Source organism: Apodemus sylvaticus, chromosome 6 (assembly GCF_947179515.1).
Source record: "Apodemus sylvaticus chromosome 6, mApoSyl1.1, whole genome shotgun sequence".
NCBI classification, from domain to species: Eukaryota; Metazoa; Chordata; class Mammalia; order Rodentia; family Muridae; genus Apodemus; species Apodemus sylvaticus.
The window spans coordinates 113,428,640-113,453,745 of NC_067477.1; the positions used below are offsets into that span (position 1 = coordinate 113,428,640).

Here is a 25,106-nt window from a genome sequence, read left to right on the forward strand (position 1 = left end):
CTTTTCTCTATAAAAATACAAATGGCAGCCGGATATGGTGGCGCACGCCTGTAATCCCAGCACTTGGGAGGCAGAGGCAGGCAGATTTCTGAATTCGAGGACAGCCTGGTCTACAGAGTGAGTTCCAGGACAGCCAGAACCACACAGAGAAACCCTGTCTCAAAAAATCAAAAAACCAAAAAAAAACCCCCAAAAAACAAAAAATGAAAATGGCAACTATCTGTTAATACCTTCAGGAAAAAGATTTTAAGTCTGTACTGTTTCCTTTGGGGTGCTGTTTCCAAAGCCTGAGGCCAGGGGTGGGGGGTGGCGGTGGCGGTCCAGTGGGGAGTAGTTTCTCAGCACATGGCCTCCTTTGTTCTTTGTTTTTTCCTCTAGAGGGGTATGGCAAGCTGGGTATCCCAGACAGAGATGACATTATTCTCTTTTTCCTTTAAGAAAATGACCTATGGCCTAGTAAGTGATAAACTGCAGAATGCTTATAGATCAATAAAACTATATTAAAAGCAGCTGAAGACGGAAGGAAACACAATATATTTGAGTGTTGACTGATTATGCCCAGATATGAGAATGGCTGGGGGTGGCTTTTTCCCCCTGACTCTTCGTCTTTTTTATAAGCCTGAATTTTTACCTGAAAAAGAACAGTACCTGTAGCTCTCCTTGCCACCACCCACTTGTGTTTTTCTTTAAGATTAATATTAACTGTCCTGGGGCAAGGCTGAGCTGCTCTGTCCCTGAAGCAGCATATGCTGAAGTTACTTGAGCGATCTCTGAAAAGAAGAAAACAGAACTGTAAATCCAAGATTACAGCAGAGCAATGCTCATCAGATTTCAAGGTTACTGTTATACATACCGGGTTTTTTGTTTGATGCTCCAGATTTGCTAGCATTCCCAAAATTCTATAAGGAAAAAAATAGGTTATTTTTTAAGTCATTTTCAGCAAACCAGAAATGATAGTCCAGGTTTATTAGGAATTAAAGATTTCTAATACTCAGAATTCTTGTTTCTTTAAATGAAGACCAAAATGACAATGAACTTTGCATTAATCAAATAACTGAAGAATTCAGAGGTGGCAAGAGATTTGGTCTGCTAACACAATATTTTTATACAAATAGCTGAAGTTGGCATGCAATTACATAACAGAAAGAGCTTGTGTTCTGAAGCTTTCCTGATGTTAAACATGGCCACTGGAGTATCTTAGTTTGGTTTCTGTGCTGTTATACAACACTGTGACCAAAAGCGACTTGGGGAGGAAAAGGTTTGTTTCTTCTTACACTTCTAGGTAATAGCCCATCCCTGAGGGGAAGTCAGGGCAGAAACTCAAGCAGCGCAGGCACTTGGAGAGGCCATGAGGTGCTGCTCACCGGCTTCTTTCCCCTGGCTTTCTCTACCTGCTTTCCTATACCATAGCTATCTGCCCCAGGGGTGACACCTCCCACAATGGGCTGCCTACCCAGTAATCATTAATCAAGAAAATGGCCAACAGACTTGCCACAGGCTGATCTGACTGGGGCATGTTCGCAGTCGATGAGCCTGCCTCTTAGATGTCTAATTTGGTAGCTCACAAGCTACCCTGTAAGTATATAAAAAACATGGATGCTGGGGATATATGAAGGCATATATGAATTTTATCCTTGTTTTCTATAAGGGACCTTGTCTCATCTGTAGCGCTTGCTGAATAGGAGGCAAGGTTTATCTATTTATTATTATATATTCCCTAGAAAGACTGATTTTGATTTAATAGGAAATTCATATCATGGGTAGCAACTGTGACTCTGTTTGACTTTAAAAGATAAACTGTAGATAGAATGTAGCTCAGTGGTTGAGTGTTTGCCTGCTATTTGTGAGGCTCTGGGTTCAATCCCTAGTACTGGAGAATAACAATAAATTGAACTGGATATATTTGTTATTTTTAGGAATTTGAATAAAAAAGGGAGGAATTAAGAAGACTTTCTTTTCTATTAGTAAATACAGCTACAGTGAAGGTCTGACGTCAAAACTAACATTTGTGAGTGTATGGAACAGGCGTGTTCTACATGGTTATAGACACTCAGCTATTTGGTTTTATAATAACCTCATTGTGTAATTATGGCTGTCCCTATTTTACAGAGAATGAATCCAAGGCACTGACAAGCAAAGGTCATCTAGCCTCTGCGTGGTAGAGGAAGGAGTAAGCCCAGCTGCCTGTTCTACTCCACATGGGCTCACAGGTCCCTGTGGTCAGTCCTCAGAGAACTCAGGAGTCTGTGGGATGAAAACAATGTCTTTTCACTCTGCGGACAGTCACAATGGTGGGCACGTTGCCAATGACTTAGCAGCATCAAAACATATTATAATTTGGCATTCACCATAAACAAAGCCAGCTTCACTTGAGAATGTCCTGGGACAGAAACTCTTAAGATTTAAAAAAAAGTTTTAGTTTCATTTTATGTGGATGAAGGTTTTGACTGCATGTATGTGCCATCGAGTGCAGGGCTGGTGCCATCGAAGGGCAGAAGAGGCTGATAGGTCCTCTGGAACTACAGTTAGAGGCCACTGTGACTCACCATGTGGGCGCTGCAAACCGAGCCTAGGCCCTCTCTGTAAGTGCTCTTAACCACCAAGCCATCTCTCCAACCCCAACTCTTAATCTTGATTAGACACCTGTTTTTCAGTTGAGACGGGTCTCATGAAGCCCAGGCTAGCCTTGAACTTGCTGTTGCTGAGGAAGACCTTGAACTTGTAATCTTTCTGCCTCTGCCTCCTAAGTGCTGTACCACGACATTCAGCTGAATGTACTTTTTTTTTTAAACCCATGTGACTGAATAGAAGTGTGCCTGCAACATTTCTATTATACACCATAGGCAGTTATCTAAAGGAAAAGTATTCCCATGATTAAATGCCTTTATAGAATATTTTTACTTTAAAGAACAAACAAATATTTAGACTTGGGTTTAGTAAACATTTTCTCAAAAATGGATTAAGGTTTGTTTCTTCTTATACTTATACTTCTAGGTAGTTAAAGAGGGCAGCAGCATCCAAACCATAGGTTTCTATATTAGCATGTATCTTGATTGGTAACAACAGAATGCTTTTGTTTTAATGCAAAGAACATTACCTCCTGATCTTTTGGTTTGACGTAGTTGGACGGGAAGATTCCAGCTCTTTCTCCAATACTTCCTGTCCACCACTCCCCATCTTTCTGGGTCACTAGTATTTCTTCACCTTCAGTGAAAGTCAAATCCCCAGGCTCTATGCTTGAGTATGAATAAAGTGCAATGTACTCTGTAGGGGACAAGGAAAAGCAAATGTTTTAGACTTTAAGGCCACAGATTAAAAAAGAAAATGGTTAGTTTCTAAGACTTAGATGTTTACTATAAAAGACCTTATTACTTACAGAACTTTAAACACGGTCTTCAGGTAGAAAATGGAATAGAAGCCATTAGTTAATAACTGTCAAGGTGAAAGCTAACAAATTTTACCAAAGTCTTCACATTTTTTTTTCAACTGCTATTATTTTATGAAAGAAAGGAAAGATTATTACGTATGCTTCAGGGACAGAGGGCTCTGTGGTAACAAGAGTAGTGATAGCCAGTCTTTCCTTTTGTTTGAGGTAAGAGTTCCACTATGCAGCTAGCTTTGACTGGCCTAGAACTCACTGCTTCCCCAGTGCTGAGATTACATGTGTGCCAGCTTTATAAACCATCTTTGGTAACAAAAACTTATCCTAAACTACAGACATATAGTATCTCTAAAAATAATGAAATGACACTTACTGGGAATGATAATGGAGTCAAAACAATCTTTTAAACCTTGGATGTAAAAGACACCCCAATGTGCTAAATTCTTTGTTCTTTGTTTTGTACAGTTATGGAAACATCAAGTTCTGGCACAAGGCCCCAGCTCCTAGAGTAGTGCTTGGCTCCAAGCAGACGCTAAATGAGTCTTTGTTAGTGAATGACCTCATGTGATAGTTCTCCAGTTTTAGATTCTCTTTGATTCTCATTCCTGTGGTTACTGCTACTTTGAAGAAAGAGCAACTGGATTTTTGAGGTCTTTTTGTTTTGTTTTTTCCCTATTTTTATGTATATTTATCAACATAGAATTTAATCTTTTATCATAAGTAGAGACAATCAGAAACATACTCTGAAGCCCATTTATTCACACTCCCAGAGTCACTCTTCCTAGCTGACTTCATACAACTAAATGTAATTACAGGGTCTGAGTAAACAGCAGTAAGTAAGGTCTGCCCGAGCTCTCCTTCCTGCTTCCTGCTCATCTCCTCAGACTTGGCCCACAGTGCAGGTATGGCGCCTCTCATGTCTTGGCTCATTTTCTTTTCTGTGAGAAGCCTTTCCTCATCTTTTGTCAGTGCTGGGATTAAAGGCATGCACCATCACACCTGATTATTTTTGTATAAACACACACACACACACACACACACACACACGCGCGCGCGCGTGCGCGCGCACGCGCACGCTTTGGAATCGGATTGTCTTCAGAGGCCAGAAAGGGCACCAGAGCTGTAGGTATAGGCAGATATGAGTGGTCTCATGAGTGCTGGGAATGGAACTCAGGTCTTCTGCAAGATTAGTAAATGTTCTTAACCACTGAGTCATCATCCCAGCCCCTGGGCTGAATTTCTCTAGTACCAACTCTCAATATGCTGAGGGTTTTCAGCCAAGTATACTCTGAAGTAAAGAGGGGCAGGGTTTTTTTTTTTCATAATCTCAAAAACATCAAAAAAATCAGAACAACAAGTGTTCAAGTAAACAAATAATAATAAACTCCCATTTAAAGCAAACTGCCAGAAACTTACCTTCTCCAACTGGAAAGGCTGTGGAGGTAGGTTTCTTATTTACAGCTGCATACAAAGCTTCTGGCCTACCAAATCAAACAGAGAAATAAGATCAAGGAACAGAAGCTCAATAACGGTGAGCTGAAGCTCCACCAGGGTTAGCAGCATTAAGTACTCTCTCAACTAAACTACACTAGTAAAATTCTTAGATGAAAAATTCTCCTAGATTAAGAACTGCCTAACTAGCTGGGAGGTGGTGACACATGCCTGTAATCCCAGCACTCTGGGAGGCAGAGGCAGGTGGATTTCTGAGTTTGAGGCCAGCCTGGTCTACAGAGTGAGTTCCAGTACAGCCAGGAATATACAGAGAAACCCTGTCTCGAAAAAACCAAATCCAAAAAACCAAAAACCAAAAACCAAAACAAAAAAACCTGCCTAATTATACATCACCACATTTTAAAGTACATAGACTTGGCTTGGCTTACAGATAAATTACATGTATATGTATGTGTATATGTATATGTATATGCATATGCTTATGTATATGAATGTTATTATTTGGTTAGTTTATTACATCTTAAAATATAAACATGATTCTTTTTCTAATATCTCATAACAGGTAAATAGTAATTTCCATGTTACTCCAAGATGCTAGTTTCAAAGGTTTGGAAGAGTGATCATGTGTAAAGTCTAGACAGCACTGGGACAGAGAGGAGCCCAAGACCTGTGGCTGAATTATGGGGTGGCATAGAAAAGCACTTTACTAAACCTTGTGACGGGACTGCCTTGTTTAATGCTAATGTCTCCAGGCTCTGGTTATTTTTTTTGTTTTGTTTTGTTTGTTTTGAGACAAGGTTTATTTTTCCCATGCTAGTTTGAACTTGAAATTCTCCTGCCTCAACTTCCTAAGGTGCTGAATCTATAAGCATGCATACCCATGTCTAGCTCAACTTCAGGCTTTTAAGTAACATGACTCATCTCAGGGACAGAAATTTAACAGAAATCTAGGGGGAAAATGGCCTGTAAAACATTTATAGCACATTTGGAGATTGGCTTGGCTTACAGATAGAGCATATATATATATCAAATCTTAAAATATCTTAAAATATCAAAATAATCCTTTTCCTAAAAGCTCCTAACAGGTAAATAGTTTGCTTAACCTTTCAAATATGCTATCTGAATAATAAAATAATTGCTATAAATGTTGTAGTGTGAAGACACCAGGTATGTGTTGTGACTTTTACTATATCATCCTTTCAAAATTCAGGTCAATCTGAGGCGTTAACTTCTGCATCTGAACTGAGAACTAGTAAGCAGCCATGCAGCACTAAAGAGTCTTACAGTTTGTTGAGCTTAATTTTTCATCTAATGAGAAATCTGAAGATGAAATACTTGGTGAAGGCAGAGAATGAGGATATGAGCTTCTTGATTTCCAAGACCGGGATCCTGACGTTAGAGTGCACTGTTTCAGGCCCCCTTCCATGTAAGCACCAGGGGCACTTACCCACAGCTAACAGTGGAACTTATGTGCTTGTGTTAAAGCCATCTGGCAACCTGACACTCTTGCAGACTTAAGATCTTAGCCTAGCTAGATTTTTGAGTTTTGTGTATTTGTATTTCATTCACCTCTTCACTCATTTTTACCTGTCCTCATTCCTTAAGATGACAGTAGTTACCATGTATTAATTTTATAGTAGACATGGAAAAATGGATCAAGGAAGACAGAGTATAGTTTCATAGGGCTTATGACTTAATAGGGAATATGGGTCAAAAAAAGTCAGTAACTATAAAGAAGCACTATGAACAATAGGGAGGTGACATTTAAATAGCCCTGGAGGCATGGGAATATTTGCTCCAATTTGAAAGGGTAAGACCTAAGAAAAGAATCCATTAAATATTGAAAGATTTCAGTGAACAATGGAGAAACACTTTGAGCAAAATGAATTGGTCTGGTGGCAAAAAGAAAACAAAGATCTAAAAACTGAGTATTTTGAAAACATCACAGGGGCTAGAGAGATGGCTCAGCAGTTAAGAGCACTGACTGCTCTTCCAAAGATCCTGAGTTCAAATCCCAGCAACCACATGGTGGCTCACAACCATCCATAAGGAGATTTGACTCCCTCTTCTGGAGTGTCTGAAGACAGCTATTGTGTACTTACATATAATAAATAAGTAAATCTTAAAAAAAAGAAAAGAAAAGAAAAAGAAAACATCACAAATGATGTAGAATGAAAGACCTAAAACAGATACACATGTGAAGTAATTTTGTTCCCAGCAGGAATCACCCTCTGGCTTCTGTGGTGAGGACACCAACATGCAGCTCATGTAGGTACATGGAGGTGCTTACTCTCCTCGCTTTACTTCACTCCCAGGAAGGAGCTTGACGTAAGACTTGGGGAACCATCCTCTTCCTCCGTGCACCTCCCCAAACCACCAGTTTTCCTGCTGCTCCAGGACAGTGATGACGTCGTGCTTTGAGAAGTTCAGGTGGTTCTCTTTCTTTGCAGTCCAGGAACAAAGGGCCTGAGCTTTCAGGTTCTCTACAGCCTGCCCCTAGGAGACAAAGTCACCAAAACTTAGAAGCAGACCACAGAGATCATGATTTCTAGTTTCTAGTATGTAACAGAGAGCATATCAACTTGGGCAATCTATGAACTTAAGATGACACACAGCCCCGTGGGTACCTCTCTGAGCATTCCACCATTCAAGGCCACTGCTGGCACTGATGAAATGCATACTCGGGGAAGTAGTCATGAAACCATCACATGAAATGGAAGGGGCGTTACTGCACTCATTTCCTCTCCTCCAGCTCCCAATGGCTTCCACCCCTGTCAGCATCTCCCTTGCTGTTTCCTCTTCATAAGCACCTTCCTCCTCCCTTCGCAGGTCATCTGTTCACTCACACTGTACTCAGTGTCCAGCAGTGACACTGAGCCCGCCCTCCTGCAGCCCCCTGCAGCCTCCTGCAGCCCCCTGCAGCCCCCTGCAGCCTCCTGCAGCCCCCTGCAGCCTCCCGCTTCCTCAGTATGTCTCACACATCATCCTTTACCCTTTCTTCTACATCTCAGGTCTGTAGAGCGTCAGCTTGCTTTCTGACGTCACCCTCAATCCTTCTAACTCAGGTGCTGTCCTGCCAGCCTACTGAACATTTTCCACATGAGGTTATTGACACTAATATCAAGACAAAGGTTTCCAAGACCTTATTTTACTCCTTCACTGACCAGTGGGGACATCATTAAAATCCTTTAGTTTCTGAAGCCCTGAGTTAAGCTCACCTTTTGTCAAGCCTGTTTCTTTATGTTTATAGTATGACTTTCCCCAAATAGTCTAATTTATGCCTGTGGGTTTTAAAATCTATAATTTCAGGGTAACTTTATGTTCTGCATTCAAGATGTGCACATCAAAATGCATACTAGCTGTTCCCGTTGAGTTTTCTTAGTGTCCCTGAATGTAATCATTTCTAAAACCTAAACCTTTTTTCCTGTGCTGTCTACCCGGGAATTAATTATCTTACTGTTCTTTCAGTTGTTCATGCTAATAACTGAAGTTATTGATTTAAAAATATTTTAACATTTGTTTATTTGTGTGTGTGAATATGTATGTGTGTGTGTGTGTGTGAATGTCAGTACGTTGCCTATAGGGTATCAGATCCCCTATAGTTGTGAGTCACTGGACATAGGTGCTGGGAACAGGATGCAGTTCCTCTGGAAGCAGCAATTCATGCTCTTAGCTGCTGAACCACCTCTCTGGTCTCTGAAGAGTTACTTTTGTTTGTTGGTTGGTTCGTTGGTGAGTTTGTTGTTTGAGACACAGTTTCTCTGTGTAGCCCTGGCTGTCCTGTTTCTCACTTTGTAGACCAGGCTGGCCTTAAACTCAGAGATCTACCTTCTTCGGCCTCCTGAGTGCTGGGATGAAAGATGTGCACCACTATGCCCTAGCTAAAGTTAGTGTGGGGTGTGTGTGTGTGTGTGTGTGTGTGTGTAATTACATGTCACAGCTTAGTACAGAGCTTGGAAAACAACTTTGGCAGTCAGTCCTTGCCTTTCCCTTGTGTTTGGGACAAGGTTCCGCTTGCTTTTGTTGCCATGCTGCATATTCTGCAGGTCCAGTCAGCCCGTGACTCCTGGCTGACTCCTCGTTCCACAGCTATGAGCACACATTATTGCTTCAAGTTTTTATGTGGGTTCCAGAGACAGACACACAGGTTGCTGGGCTTGTACACCAGGTGCTTTACCCACTGAGCTGTTAACCTGGCCAGTGTGTTTCATGAGTGTAAACCTTTTAAGTGTCAGGGTCTCAGCTGGGCGGTGGTGGCGCACGCCTGTAATCCCAGCTCTCTGGGAGGCAGAAGCAGGCAGATTTCTGAGTTTGAGGCCAGCCTAATCTACAGAGTGAGTTCCAGGACAGCCAGGGCTATACAGAGAAACCTTGTCTCGAAAAAATTCAAATCCAAGTGTCAGGGTCTCTCAACAACCTCTTTTGGTTTCTTACTGCCAGACTGTCTAGTACTGTAGTCACTACCTCACTAATAACCCTCAACCTCTCTCTAAATGTTAACCTTAAAATGTTACTTGTTGCCTGGCGGTGGTGGTGCATGTCTTTAATCCCAGCACTTGGGAAGCAGAGGCAGGTGGATTTCTGAGTTCGAGGCCAGCCTGGTCTATAAAGTGAGTTCCAGGACAACCAGGGCTACACAGAGAAACTCTGTCTCAAAAAAAAAAAAAAACCCAAAAACGTTACTTGTTGGTTGATATTTTACTGATTGAGACAGTGCCTTGCTTATGTAGCTCAGGCTAGCCTTAAAAGCTTTATGTAGCCAAAGCTATCTTCAAAGCCTCCTAAATTCTGGTGGAATTTATCCATACCATTCCTTGTCCAACCTGACTTCACTCTTTGCTCAACATTGTGTAATCTAGCCATATGCAAACAAGTCTCTTTCTGCAGACACCACTAACTCAGGTGGCCCAGTGACCTGCTTTCACTAGAGGATTTCTGGGTGTGATGAAGCCTTGCTTCTGTAGCAGGCCCAAAGCAAATACCTGTTCCTCCTAGAGCACACTCTAATTTCACAGACCGGCTAAGATGCCCTCCCCTCCATAGGCCCTCAGAACTTTGCAGATGTAGTTACCACATTTCTCATAGATGCACAGTTACATGCATGTATGATTCCTTAGTAGGTTATAAACTACTTAGTAACAGAGGTTTTTATGCTGGAAAATACATTTCTGGCTTTACTGTGATGAAGTCTGCCACTTCTTTTAGTAGCATCAATGTATCTAACCACATATTCCAAGTACCAAGGCTCCAAGCCAAGAAAAAACATTGCCCCTCCCCAGCCCAATCTGTACAGGATTGAATTATTGAGCAAACGCTTAGATGTCAAGCTTCAGCCGCACATCACTTATAAACAAGAACAGAAACTGAATGCTAAAGGCTCTGCTTAATAGGGGACAGATGGATGCCTCCGTATGGAGCCCAGAGCAAAGCGACAATAAAGCACACAGAAGTAGAGATAACATACCTGTCCGTGAATGGGGGATACAGATCCAGGGGACACAGTGCGGGTAAAAGCTGACTTCTGCTGCCATGTTGTGTTAACAGTAAGGTTCGAGAGGGAGACATTTTGATAATCAGTCACTGGTGCTGGTTGGTTTGAACAAAGTGGTCTGTAAGTATAAAACTTTAATGTAAGTATACTATGAAGTACTGCCTGTTTACCCACATGTCTACTGTATCCTGTTTAAATAGGATTTGTAGATAAGACACTGATGCAGTATAAGTTCACTCACTAAATTTTAGTATTGAAGTGTTGGAAGTGCCAGCCCAGAAAAAACAACAATCGAGAATCAGGTTGACCCAGTTATGAATTTGAATTTACACACATGCACCCACTGTTAGCTCCCGACTCACTGGGAAGAAGTTGAGGTAGCAGAGAGAGACACTGTAGGAGGAAGTAAGGCCTTCTTAGGAGACGGAGCTTTTTCACTTGGGAGCATTTTTTCTACATAGTTGCATGGGAACCAGCCAAACTTTCCCTGAAAACTACCATAAAGCCAACCAGGCTCTCCTACAGTTTTTTCATCAACCTATGGAAGAAGAAGAAGAGAAAAAAAAAAGTTCAGGGCTTAGAAATCTATACATTCACAAGAGTGTAGACTATTGTACAGCATTCTCAGATTCAGAATTAATCCCATTTGAAATAAAAAGGAATTTTCTACAAATTATTGGGTTATTATTTCTCATCATGGACAGATTACCTTTTTAAATTTTATCAAAGTTAATATATGTGGCCAAGCCTGGTGGTGTGTGCCTTTAAACCCAGCGCTCAGGAGGCAGAGCAGGTAGATATTTGTGAGTTTGAGCCAGCCTGTTCTACAGTCAGTTCCAGGACAGTCATAGTTATATAATGAGACACAGTCTCAAAACAAAGAAACAAAAAATAAATAACAGGAAGCTAATATATGAAAATAAGTTATAACAAAGTAGCATTATATATAGTTCACAACCGAAATTAGTTCTCTACTCCATGTATACATATTTTAATAGAATTCACAAAGCCCTGGTTGGACTTAAACTTGACAATCTGCTTTTGCCAATTCTAGTTCTGGGCCACCATGTCCAGCTTCAAATATTATTTTTAGTGTTACTTCTTGGATTTATTTCAGTCCTTAAAGAATATCTATTGGCTTTTGGTTACAAAAAAATAAAGATTCACCTCCCTTTCATTGTCCTTTCTTACTCTATCCATATTGTTACATAATTTTATTCAAGTATAATTCACATCTATGTTACAGCTTTATAAGCCCTCACATCTGACTTATACAGTATTTTGCTGACTACATTTCCTTTCTCGTAAACTTGCATAGCCTACAGTTAGTCACTTTTGTGGGACTTAGCTGACCTGGAAAACCTCTGGGTACTACTATCCAAGTGGTAAAAACCAATTTCTTCTTCCCCTTAAATACTTTTTTTCCTATAGTATATCAGCCTCCAACCTCACCATGTCTCTGTTCTTCCTGGCTGCTGCCTTAAACAGTGACAGCACCTCCAAGTTTATGGTTGGCTACCTTGCTTCATATACACTTCCTAAACAGACCCATCTGCTCCTAGAATTTGGCCAGTACTCTTACAGGATACTGAATCCTAAAGCTCTAATCTCAAAATGAACTACTTTCCCTAAGGGACACACTTACACTTCCAACTCCTTGCACAATATCTTCACCTAGACACCAGCTGGGAACGCCCATCTCAAGTCTAAGATTGAGACCAAGATCGAGCCCATCTCCCTGGTCCTAGGCCTAAGCTCTCAGATTGCTATTCATTTTCTTCTTTTGAAATGGTGGAAAAAAGGTGTATATTTAGAATTATCCAGCTGGACTCAGGTTAGATTATTCCAATTTGGTTGGCAGTGTCCAGAGCACCATGATCAGGGGCCAGCTGACACACGCCTCCTTCACCCAGTCAGGCCTGAGCAGGGCATTGGCTTCAGTCAAGTCAGTGTTGTGGAGCTTCTTTAAAGCTTGTGTAATCGGTGCATGTGGCCCTGACATGCACAGTGAGCACGAGTGTGCTACTGTCTTCTACCTGATTCATGGCTGACTTGGTGGCTGGGGGGTTGAGGATGGCATAGTGGTAAAGCTCCTTCTCCTGGTGCACTCTTTTGAAAGTATGTGGGCTGCCTCCAGAGACACAGGGTCTTGGGGCACTGGTAGCTGGGTGACATGAGCATCTTTTGTTTGTGGCTGTGGACTCCGTGGCACTGTCTTATTGGTTTTCCAGGCATTAGCTTTGGCTTGGGCTTGGGCTTGGGAAGGTCAGGAGCTTCCTTCTTTGCTTTCAACACCATCTTCAATTACTATTATTCTTACCATTAAAACTGAAGCTCTTATAAACAAAAGACTGCTGTTCTTATCTTTCATTTAGATCTTGAGTGAAACTAATGGCTTTATCATAAAAACAGTTCTTTTTTAAAATTTCATCTTCAGTAAGTAATATCACCTTTTTCTGTATAACATAAATTATTACAATCTTTACTCACACTCAGATTTGGTTAAACTGCTTCAGCCCAGGGTGGTATTCTCCCATAGAAAGACACTGGTACAACCAACATGACTGAGCCACTATATGTCTATGCATATAATAATAACTGCTTCTGATACTGGCACAATCAGCATTTGTATATTACGTGTATCTCTTCTAGTTGTTTGTAAGTCTTTACTTATTCCATCTAGCATAGTACACATTTGCTTACTTCAATGAATAAATGAATTTGCCAACTGTCTCTCATCTCTATTTTCTTTCAATTGGTTATTTATTTATTTACATTTCAAATGTTAACCCCCTTCCTAGTTTCCCCTCTGCACGTGTATATCCCAGCCCCCTCCCCCCTGCTTCTAAGAGGGTGCTCCCCTACCCTTTCCCGCCTCACCGCCCTAGCAATAATGTTATATTCTCATCAAACCATACAAATTCCATTAGAATTTTAAAATTCATTTTTAAAGTTCACAACAGTGGGTTTTGTCACCACATTGTCATGCATGCATGTCATTTACTGAGTTTTAATTCATCTCTGTCCTCTACTCTGCGCTCCTCCCACCTCTACTGATTTCTTTCCTCCACAGTTTTTAAAAACAGCTTTTTGAGATGTAATTAACATAAGTTTCATAGTGATAACATAATGTTTTGTTATATTTATATACCTTTGATAAGATAATAAGGTACCCGATACCCCAGTCTCCTCTGTTCACTCTAATTCACTCTCCTGCCCCTCACCATACCTTCTGGGAAACACTGGTCTACTTTATGTTACTATAGATTAGTTTGCATTTTATATGAAGAAACTGTATAATATTTTTCTTGTTTTCTTTGCCTTCTATATGTAAAATAGTTTTAGAAATATATAAAATTCAAAGTTAACATTATAGAAAACATAGCACAGTGTTTGTGATTAGCTTACTCATGAGCAGAAAAGCTTTCATTCCTCTTTATTGGCAGTTATTTGGATATATCATAGTTTGTTCTTGCTTTCCCTGATGATGGCATCCAGATTGTTTCAAGTGTTATAAACGAGGATGCTATAGACACGCTTGTTCATGCGGACATGGACTTTCTATTCTCGGAGGTAGATAACTTAAGAGTAGAATGACTAGGCCATAACAGATGCATATTTAGCTTTTTTATTGATAATAGCTAATTGAGTATTACCTTAATATCATTTGGGGACTAAAATCCCAATGGATGACTTTTAAAGCCCGTGCTTTTCCAGTACATTATAATACCTTTATCAATGTGATTCTCTATGTATTTTCTTATTCATCTATTTCACATGGGTTATGATAATATAGCACAGAGGAACAAATGGCCCAAATTCAGTCAGGATTGCAGAACTTAACTTTACACTTTTAACAGTTGCTAGAAAATAATCAACGCTTCAAAATTATACTGTTCATTTATTAAAACATCACAAGTGGTGCCATCTCTTATATGGTGAGCTGATATGGCATAATGGAAAAAACACTACACTCATAGTCAAAAGACACACTTTCAGTGCACTCTGTTAGCACAATGCTGACAGTTACAATCTGTCTAAGTGTGAGCTGTCTTTTTTGGTAATATTGTGGTAGTAATTACTGCCCTATACAGCTCTGAGTGATGCTGCGAGGGCTAAGTGAGATATGCTGAAAAATCTTTTTACCTAATTAATTTTTTTTACATTCCATATTTTGTTCCCCCCACCATCATCCACCCTCTTGACTGTTCCATATTCTATACTCCTCCCCACCCCATCTCCACGTGGATGTCCCTACCCCCACCCCACCTGACTTCTAAACTTCCTGGGGCCTCCAGGCTCTTGAGGGTTAGGTGTATCATCTCTGAATGAACAGAGACCTGGCAGCCCTCTACTATATGTGTGTTGGGGGCCTCATTTAAGCTGGTATATGTTGCCTGTTTGGTGGTCCAGTGTTTGAGAGATCTCAGGGGTCCAGGTTAAATAATCCCATGCCTCCCATCAGATCACTATGGAGTAACAGTGGTCTTCAATTGCGACAAAAACAACAGAAAGCCCACAAATAGATGAAAGTTGAACTTACTCAATGATAACATGGTTAGGGAAGAAATAAAGAAAGAAATCAAAGACTTTCTGAAATTTAATGAAAATGTTGACACATCACACCCAAATTTATGGGACACAATGAAAGCAGTGCTAAGAGTTCATAGCACTTAGTGCCCAGGTAAAGAAATTGGGGAGATCTTACGCTAACAACTTATCAGCACACCTGCAATCTCTAGAACAAAAAGAAGCAAATTCATCCAAGAGGAGTAGAAGGCAGGAAATAGTCAAACTCAGAGCTGAAATCAACAGAATAAAAACAAAGAGAATAATACAAAGAATCAACAAAACCAAAAGCTGGTTCTGTGAGAGAATCAACAAGATAGATAAATCCCTAGCCAAAGGAACTAAAGGGCCCAGAGGCAGTATCCAAATTAATGAAATGAGAAATGAAAAGGGAGACAAAAATGGAGGAAATTCAAAACATCATCAGCACCTACTATAAAAGTCTATACTAAACAAAACTGGAAAATCTAGATGAAATGGATGGCTTTCTAGACAGATACCACATATTAAAGTTAAATCAAGAGCAGGTAAACTATCTAAACAGTCCTATAGCGCACAAGGAAATAAAAGTCATTAAAAACCTCCCAACCGCCGGGTGGTGGTGGCGCACGCCTGTAATCCCAGCACTCTGGGAGGCAGAGAAAGGCGGATTTCTGAGTTCGAGGCTAGCCTGGTCTACAGAATGAGTTCCAAGACAGCCAGGGCTATACATAGAAATCATGTCTCGAAAAAACCAAATCCAGAAAACCAAAAAAAACCAAAAAACCAAAAAAACAAAAAAACCCTCCCAACCAAAAAAAGTCTAGGGACAGACAGATTTAGTGCAGAATTCTACCAGACTTTCAAAGAAGACCTGATATCTATTTTTCTCAAACTATTCCATAAAATAGAAAGAGAAAGACCTAATTCAGTCTATGAAGACACAATTACATTGATATCTAAACCACACAAGGCACACAAGGACCCAACCAAAAAAGAGAACTTCAGAATATTGATGCAAAAATACTCAATCAAATTCTTGCAAACTGAATCCTAGAACACATCAAAATGTTCATACATCATAATCAAGTAGGCTTCATCTCAGGGATGCAATGTTAGTTTAATATATGAAAATCCATTAATGTAACCTACTATAAAAACAAACTCAAAGAAAAGAAAATCACATCATCATCTCCTTAGATGCAGAAAAAACATTTGACAAAATATAACACCCCTTCATGTTAAAAGTATTGGAGAGATCAAGAATTCAAGGCCCATATCTAAACATAATAAAAGCAATATACAGCAAACCAACAGTTGATATCAAATTAAATGGAGACATACTTGAAGTAATCCCACTAAAATTGGGGACAAGATAAGGATGCCCACTCTCCTTATATCTATTCAATATAGTACTAGAGGTGCTAGCTAGAGTAAGACAGCAAAAATAGATCAAGGGGATACAAACTGGCAAAGAATAAATAAAGTTATCACTATTTGCAGATAATATGATAGCATATATAAGCCCCCAAAATTCTACCAGAGAACTTCTCCAGCTGATAAACAACTTCAACAAAGTAGCTGGATATAAAATTAGCTCAAATAAATCAGTAGCCTTCCTTTATACAAATGATAAACAGGCTGAGAAAGAAATTAGGGAAATAACTCCCTTCACAATAGCCACAAACAATATAAAGTATCTTGGGGTGACTCTAACCAAACACATGAAAGACCCATAAGACAATAACTTCAAGTCTCTCAAGAAAGAAATCAAAGAAGATCTCAGAAAATGGAGAGATCTCCCATGCTCATGGATTGGCAGAATTAATATAGTTAAAATGGCCATTCTACCAAAGGCAATATATAGATTCAATGCAATCCCCATCAAAATCCCAACACAATTCTTCAAAGACATGGAAAGAGCAATTCTCAAATTCATCTGGAAAGGCAAAAATATTTTTAGAAATACATAAAAATCAAAGTTAACATTATAGAAAACATGGTATAATGGTTTGTGATTAGCTTACTCATGAGCAAAAAGGCTTTTATTTCTTACCTGAATTATATCCCCAGAATTAAAACTCATCTCATCATGGTTTCTTGCTTCAAAGGGATACAATGCTCTATAATTCACCAAAGCACTAGCTGTCTCACCTGAAAAAAAATAATTCCCATAATTTGCTACTTTACAGTAAACACATCTTTATTGTAACTATAAAGAGCTCTTAAAATCTAAAACAAAAAAGTAAGTATCAAACAGTATAACAAAGTTCTGCTTGAGTTAGTCTTACAAGGATCCAGATATCAGGAAGTCAACAGAAAGCAAAGACAAATGTTTATCTTAAGTAACACAGGTAGCAGCTGAACAAGGTGATGCCTCACAGACTTAGGCATGCGCATGGATCTAAGGGAGGGAGGGAGTAGGCAGGCCAGGCTGTGTATGGTGCAAGGCATCTCAGCAGGGAGAGACATGGTCAGGTCAGTGGAGGTGAGACTACAGCAGAGAAGAGTGTACAGGAGGGAAGCCAGAGGCTGAGTGAGTACACAGGACTGGCTGAAGATACAACTGCAGATTTACTAGTTTGTTCTAAGGGAAAGCAGGACTCACAAATATACTGGACTTGATACATTTAAAACATTTTGTTAAAGAATATGAACACACAGTATCACTATCATGGATCCAAAAGTTTACTCATAGATAGTAGATATACTACTGAAGTTATGTTAGAATGGACTCCAACTGTATAAGGAATCATGCCTTCTAAGAAAAGTTTCATGTGAAAAAAGACTTAAATTTTATCACCATTTCAGTCAAATAAGTGGCTCAGTTACACTGGAAAGCAAAGTAAATATTTAAGATTGCATCCATTCTGAAAACTGTGGGGGGGTCTTTTATGTAAGTCACTGAAACCACCCTGTCTGTCCTGTTATGTTGAGGATTCTAGCCTCAGTCAGTTCCCACATGTGAACACACTCTTCACACATTGAATTTCTAAGGTTTTCCTAACTTCGGCAAGGTGAGCATCCTTCAGGTCACTGGCCTTACTCTGCCGGCTCCTAGCAGGTCTACCTTCATCCTTACTTTGTTTTGCTTCAGCTTTTCGTTCCTCTTCTCGAGTTTTGACCTGTGATTTTTCTTCCTGGAGTCTTTTTTGTTTTTCCTCTTCTTCCTTTCTAATACTTTCTCTCCACAAGTTTTCTTTTCCTTGCTTTGCTTTCCTTTAAATAAAAGAAGTGAAAAGTTTACATTATATCCTAATATGTGGAACATCAAAACCAAAACAAACTGACAGGCATACTGGAAGATCTGGTTCCCTCTGGCTGGAGAACTAGCAAGGAAATGCTGAGGAGTGGGGAAGAGAGAGGCTGAGGGATGGGGAAGGGGAAAGAGAGCCAAAGAGAGACTCAGACTGAGGTGAGCTGGAGAGGACCAGAGCACTGCAGACCTCAGGTTCCCCTGAGCCTGAGCTACAGTGTGAGGATTCTTCCTGCCTGTCCTCCTCACCAGTCCTGTCTGTGGCTTTGAGTCCCTAAGCCTTATCAGAGTAGCAGAGACTGTGGCCAGCCGGACTCCAGGGCTCCCCCAGCCTCTATGCCACCACAGCACTTCCTCTAGAAGCTGTGTACAGCTCTGAGTGAGATCTACATATCAGAATCATAAACCAGGACTACAAAGTTTAAAGCAATTTAGGAGGCTTCCACTTTTTTAATTACCAAGAATTTCCAAATTTCTTCAACAATTAAGGAATAGAGACCTCAAAAATAAGCCAAGGTGCCCACTTTGAAGGTGTCTAAGTGTTGAGCAACCCCAGAGATAATCCTAGTCACAATCTCTTGCTACTCTGTTAGAGCTGAGGCTTAGGGAAGGTTCTAAATGTAGAAGTGGCAACTCTTTCTCTGAATGAGGTCATAAGGATATCCGTGAGAGAACATTAGTAATACACATTAGTTCTAATTCAGCTGTCATGTTAAAGAAACATCCCTAGAAGGAGAGGAAATGTGCTGTTGTCTAAGTGAATGTAAACACTTATTGAGGTCACAATATAAAAAGTATGTTCTCTTTCTAGAAGCATTTTCTCCTATCCGCAGCTGTGGATTAATGCCCTGGTTGGGGTCTAGGCAGGATAGTGGGAATACAAAGCAAAGGACGACCTGGTGGCCTTTCACTTGACTATTAAAGCACCATAAACAACTCCAGAAAATTAATTAGATTCTTGAATAATCTTCTTAGGCAAGCTATTGAGTCAAAACTGGTCCAGAAGCAGGTGATGCTTCATCTAAAATATAAAGACCTAACTATTCCAATAGCTGAGAAGAAGGAAAGGCCCACACCTGGGCAAATGGCCAAGAAATCAAGCTACGGTACTAACATGAAGCTCTGGATTGATAAGGTCTACATTACTTGTATTCTCTCAACTTCTTTGGTTTACTACAGAAGGCAAAATGTAGAAAGATGAATAAAATGAAAATATGTATCACTAATAATTCTAAACCTGAGAAAAACTGTGAGATGTAGGTATCCACAAAAAGTTCTTATCCAGTGACTGCGTGACCACTGCATAGATTCTTTTTGCAATGGTAAATGGCACAAGGTAAGTGCCAAGTGAAGAACTTCCCTGTCTTTATTTCTGCATTATTCTTTTTAAAAATGATATATATGTGTTCATGCCTATCTGTGTATGTGTGTGTTCATGCCTGTGTGCATGCTCTCATGGCTAAATGTGTGCTAATGTATTTATATGTATAGGTGCTCATGCATGCATGCATATGTGTGCATATATGCTAATGCCTGTATGTGTGCAGATAGGAGCCAGAACACAATTTTAGGTGCCACCCTTAAAAACCCTGTCCATCTCCTTTAAGCAAGTGTCTTTCATTGGCTTGGAATTCACCAATTAGTCTAGACTGGCTGGCCAGTGAATTGGAACTATGTAACACCACATTTTTACCTGGATTATGGAGATCAAACTTAGGTCATTATACTTACAAGGCAAGTAATTTACTATCTGAGTCCCTCCCTTCTGTATTATTCTAGTATCTCTGGCTAGGAGGCCATGGACCAGTGTACCTGGAATGACCATAATGCTCTTTAACTGTCTGAGCCCTCGACTACATAAATAAGGAATCCAGGAGGAGGAAGAGCCCAGCGTAGACCCACAGCGCATGCAAGCTATCACTCTGCATGTGTTGGCACTGGCCAGCAGGCCCCTGGGATGGAGGCTCACTAGGTGAGAATGTACTTCTTGTCTCCCCCATGTCTATTAGCTGTTCCACAGATGTTACTCATCTGCTTCTTACTAAGGAAGAGAATTATCAGTTCACTAATATTTGTTTACCAATTATACTAATTTCTGGCACGGGAGAAACTAAGGGTTTTACTAACAAAAAACAAAACCAAAAAGCCCCACACAAGCCCCACACAGCTGTAAAGGAGAGAGGTCTGTGCTGCAGATGCCCCCGTCCATCTCTCTTCTCTAAATGGAGATGATCGATGTGTCTTAGCAGCACCGAGAAATTAGTTCATCTTTTTTTTTAATGATCTTCTAGGGAACAGACGGATTTACTATAGAGACAGAGAACTAATGAGTTTCATTATGTGTAATGTGCAAGATACACGTGATTCCAGCTACATAATTTATTTAAAGCCTACAATTACCTATGAAGTAAATGGTATTCTCTGTTTTTCAAATAGAGAAACCAGGCTTTAGAAAGATAAATGATCTGTTTGCTGGGGTCTTCAGATAGTAAAGGGAAGACTAAGAATCCTAATCCAGGTCTGATTCCATGTCCTTAACTTTCACTAGTAGACCATATAATTTGTTAATGAAAACTTAATGCCTAAAAGGCATTGAATTTATAAAATAGGAATCTGAGTAGTATTTAAAAATAATACTTTTATTCCCTTTAAATTTTCATAAACAAGAGCAATGTGCAACAAAAGCTAGAATGTTGTTTTGTTTTGTTTGAGACAGGGTTTCTTTGTATAGCCCTGGTTGTCCTGGAACTCACTCAGTAGGCCAGGCTGTGCTGGAACTCACAGTGATCTGCCTGCTTCTAACCCTGAGTGCTGGGATTAAAGGCACACACCACCACTGCGCAACAGAATTTCAGTAGTAACATATTACAATACATTCCTGATATAGTCATTTAATAGTGGTGCAGTACAATACAAGGCTATATTAATTACCTGGCAGCTTCATCTTCTAGTTTCTTTTTTTGAATTTGCTCTAATCTTTTTCTTTCAATTTCCTTCAATTTGTCACGTTTGATTTTATGAAGTTGTTCAAGGGCTAACTGCTGTGTATTATAGCTTTCTCTGAGTTCCTAAGGATAAAATACAAGTGAGTCAATACTTAAATATTTTAATCAAATTTAATACAGCATTTGCATTAAAAAACAAAATACTAAGACAAATATAATCAAATGTAAAAGAGATTTGAAGGCTTAAAAAAACCTATTCACATGATATAAAAGTTTTAAATACAATAAGTACTTCATGCATCTACTAAGACATATCTATTTTCACATCAGTTCATATATACAGAACATAAAATATTTAATAAACCAATTGTTTGAAGTATTACTTTTGATAGAAAATGGAATTCATTAAAATATGGAAAATTTGCTTGTAATAACATTTAAAGAAAAATTTTGTGAAGTATTTATGTGTAGGTGCGTGTGTGTGTGTGTGTGTGTGTGTGTGTGTGTGTGTGTGTGTGTGGTGTAGGCCAGAGGTCAAGGTCAAACTTTGGTGTCATTTCTCAGGCACCAAACTCCTTGTTTTTTGAGACCTCTCTTGGCCTCAAATTTGCCTATTACTTTGGGCTGGCTGCCTAACAAGTCTCAAGGATGTGTCTCCACTTCTCAAGTATACACAATGACTTTTTGGCAGGTCGCAGTGTTCCCTGAATTCCCATTTAGAAGCAATCACTGCACTTGGTCTAACAGACCACAGCACTTCATCTCCCTGCTGAGTAACTGCTCAAAAGGACATGAATATGATCCAAGCTGGGTCAGAATTTTTTTTCCAGGATACAGACACCTTGATTAGGTACTGTAAAGAGAAACTTGTCTAGATCATGAAATGGAGACAAACTAAATCTGAGCCCCTTACAACCCAGTGAGTCAAGACTGACAGGAATGAGGTCAACATAAAGCACAGAGGTCAAGACTAGAGAAGGAGGTAGTGATGGGGACCCGGGCACCTGGTCTCCAATTTCATGGCTCAGTGTGGTAGGAACAGCCTTTCCCAGAAGCTAGCCTCCCACTCCCTCATCCAGGCTATCTTTCAATAGCCACTATTTTGAATCCACAGAATACCTAACAATAATAGAAAAGAAAGAAAGAAAGAAAGAAAGAAAGAAAGAAAGAAAGAAAGAAAGAAAGAAAGAAAGAAAGAGAGAGAGAGAGGCTAAAGGAAAGAGAAAACTAACAACAACCAACCAACAAACCAAAAACAGAAAAGAAAAGAAATGAAAAGAAAAGACAAGACACGAAGGGAAATCCCTAAAATAATTAAAAAAAAAAGTAATGGTAAATGAGAGCTAGATAGTATTTGAATATATTTTAGTTCTTTTTTAAAAAATGTATGGTGATCTCTCACCTTCCTAGTGAAAGAACTCCAAACCCAAACCAGGAAAACCTGTATATTTCCAGAACCAAGCTAAGCCAGACATAAACTGACTGAGCTGTGTACCTGGCCTAAGGGTAATGTGGTGACTGAGACTGTCCAAGTGTCTGAGACACAAATGCTGTGTTCAGGTTAAGTCTCACACAGCTCTTGGCTTCCATGATTTTATTTGTTGTTTTTGTCTCTAAATTCTACTGAAAAACCAAGGAGGATGGTGGTTATGTGGAGAAGTAGGCTGGTTTAATATTAGGAAGAGCACCTCTAGGAGAAGTCCACAAACGTTTGAATAAGGTTCTGTCAATTATGCTTGTATTAGCTCATGAAAATTTTAGTTTCCTAATTTGAATGTGTCTCACAGAGGTGCTGTTCAAACAAAATGAATTAATCCAGGTAAAGCGCTTACAGTATTGCAGGCTTCATACTGAGATTCTCAATAAATATTATCGATTAGTGGTGGAAGCCAGGACTAAAGAGAATACGGAGCTCTAGGTTCCCACTGTGGTATGGAACATGGATCAGGCAAGCAGACATTCTGGAGCAGTATCTGAGAATATACATCTATCTGATCTACAAGTGTGAAAAGAGAAAAGAGAGGAGAGGGGAGAGAGAGGGAGGGGGAGAGAGAACAGGGGGAGGGGAGAGAAAAAAGAAGAGAGGGGAGATGGGAGAGAGTGAAGACAGGAGGGGAGGGGAGGAGAGGAGAGGAGAGGAGAGAGCACTAGCTAGCTAGCTAGCTACTGGGAATGAATGGTCTAGGCATTTGAAACCTCAAAGTCCACTCCCAGAGACACACCTTCTCCAACATGGCCACACCTCCTGATCCTTCTGAGACAGTTCTACCAACCAATGACTAAACATTTAGATATATGAACCTATGAGAGCCATTCTCATTCAAATCATCACAGAAGTATACCAGTCCTGCTTTGAATTAATTAGCTCAGTCAGCCACTGAATTAAGGTGATTCATTTTGTTTGCCAAAAGCAAAAGAAAATTACTTCTGTACAGAAGATGACCTTATTTATCAAATCACAAATGAATATCCAAATTATTTCTGTGAATTTTTTTCATATAAAAAGCTTGGCTGGAATTTAACAAAGCTATATATACTAGAAATCAATAAACTAAGAAAAAGGGATAGAGAGATGGTTCAGCAGTTAAAGCTGATGACCCAGAAGACTCCGGTTGGATTCCCAGCAACCACTCAGCAGCTCACAACCATCTGCACCTCCACTTTCAGAGGATCTGACATTCTTTTCTGGTCTCTGTAGGCACTGAGCATGCACATGGTATACAGATGTACAAATCAGCAGATTAATATTGATACTAAATAAATCAAGAATGCAAATTGTAGCCTCCAGGATACCTACTGCCAGAAAAATGAAGGAAGGTGTAACTAGGTCACAGAGAAGGAAGAGGTAGTTAACACAAAGACAGTCACTTCCTGTCCCTCCTGGAAGGAAGTGCAGACAGTTAATGGTTGCTGGGGCAGGGGTGGGTGTAACCACTGTTAAATTGCCATAGCTTAAGTAAATAACTACCCACCCAGGCTCAGACACAATCTTAATTAAATGAAATGGGCTTTTAAAAATGCACGAGGAGAAAGAATTTTTAGGAAGTACAAGACGTATAATGGTGGGGGACTATGCTCAAAATATATCTTATATGTGCATGAAACTGTAAATAGATAGTCAGATAGGTACAAGGACTATGCTCAAAGTATATTATATATGTGCATAAAACTAAACAAGCAAATAACTAATGCACTAAAAAAGAGCAAGGTAAGAAAAAGAAACAAAATAGATGAGACAAAATAACAAAAAAAATATTTTACAGTCTAAATTTGTCAGTAAGTATATTAAACAGACTAACTTTACCAGTTAAATATAAAACCGAAATTATAAACTGTATATCACTTAAATGATAAAATATAAATGAAATATATAACAGTTTATAACAATTTATAAAGAAGGTAGAAAAAGGTATTCCATGCCAACAGGGCAAAAGGCAGGCAGGATAGTTAGACTACTATATCAGGAAACATTATCCTTGAAAGAATTGTGCATGTGTGTGTGTGTGCATGTGTTGTGTGCACGCTTATGTGCATATGTATACACATGCTTGTAGGCCAGAGGTCAACCTTGAGTATCTTTCCTCAGGGCTCTCTACCTTGTTTTTGAGACAGAACCTCTCACTGGGACCTTGGGCTCACCAATTAGGATAGGCTGGCTAGCCAGAAAGCCCTGGCTCGGATAACACTGCCTCTGCCTCCCCTCCCACGCTGTATCTATTACTTTCTATACTGGGATTAGAAGCATTCCACCATGTGAAGACTTCTCTGTGGACAAACTGGGATTAAACTCAGGTTTTCATGCTTGCACACTCACACATAACTTTACCAAGTGAGCAATCTCCCCAGGTCTCCTAGTACACTTTTTGTTTGTTTGTTCTGTGTGTGTGTGTTTTTTGGGGGCGGGGGATAGGTTCTTACTATGTAGCCCAAACTGAACTCAAAGGTACAGTTGTACCTCAGGGTGTCCTAGAACTTGCAGACCTCCTGCCTTAGTCTCCCAGTGCTAGAATTATAGGCAGAAAAACTAGTCCT

The 25,106-nt window shown here is 39.8% G+C and overlaps 1 protein-coding gene across 4 annotated transcripts in view; it reads right to left on the reverse strand.

Annotated features, from left to right (window-relative positions):
* The window catches only part of Itsn2 (intersectin 2), a 112,928-nt gene that overhangs the window by 40,264 nt on the left and 47,558 nt on the right, over positions 1-25,106 (reverse strand). For all 4 annotated transcript variants that reach the window (XM_052186169.1, XM_052186168.1, XM_052186167.1 and 1 more), the window contains exons 17-26: positions 21,061-21,197; positions 17,956-18,092; positions 16,930-17,027; positions 10,688-10,863; positions 10,299-10,443; positions 7,125-7,330; positions 4,799-4,863; positions 3,098-3,264; positions 854-899; positions 649-770 (exon numbers count right to left, since the gene is read on the reverse strand). In XM_052186169.1, the coding sequence (XP_052042129.1) occupies positions 649-770; positions 854-899; positions 3,098-3,264; positions 4,799-4,863; positions 7,125-7,330; positions 10,299-10,443; positions 10,688-10,863; positions 16,930-17,027; positions 17,956-18,092; positions 21,061-21,197 (1,299 nt within the window). The remainder of the gene's footprint in view (positions 1-648; positions 771-853; positions 900-3,097; positions 3,265-4,798; positions 4,864-7,124; positions 7,331-10,298; positions 10,444-10,687; positions 10,864-16,929; positions 17,028-17,955; positions 18,093-21,060; positions 21,198-25,106) is intronic.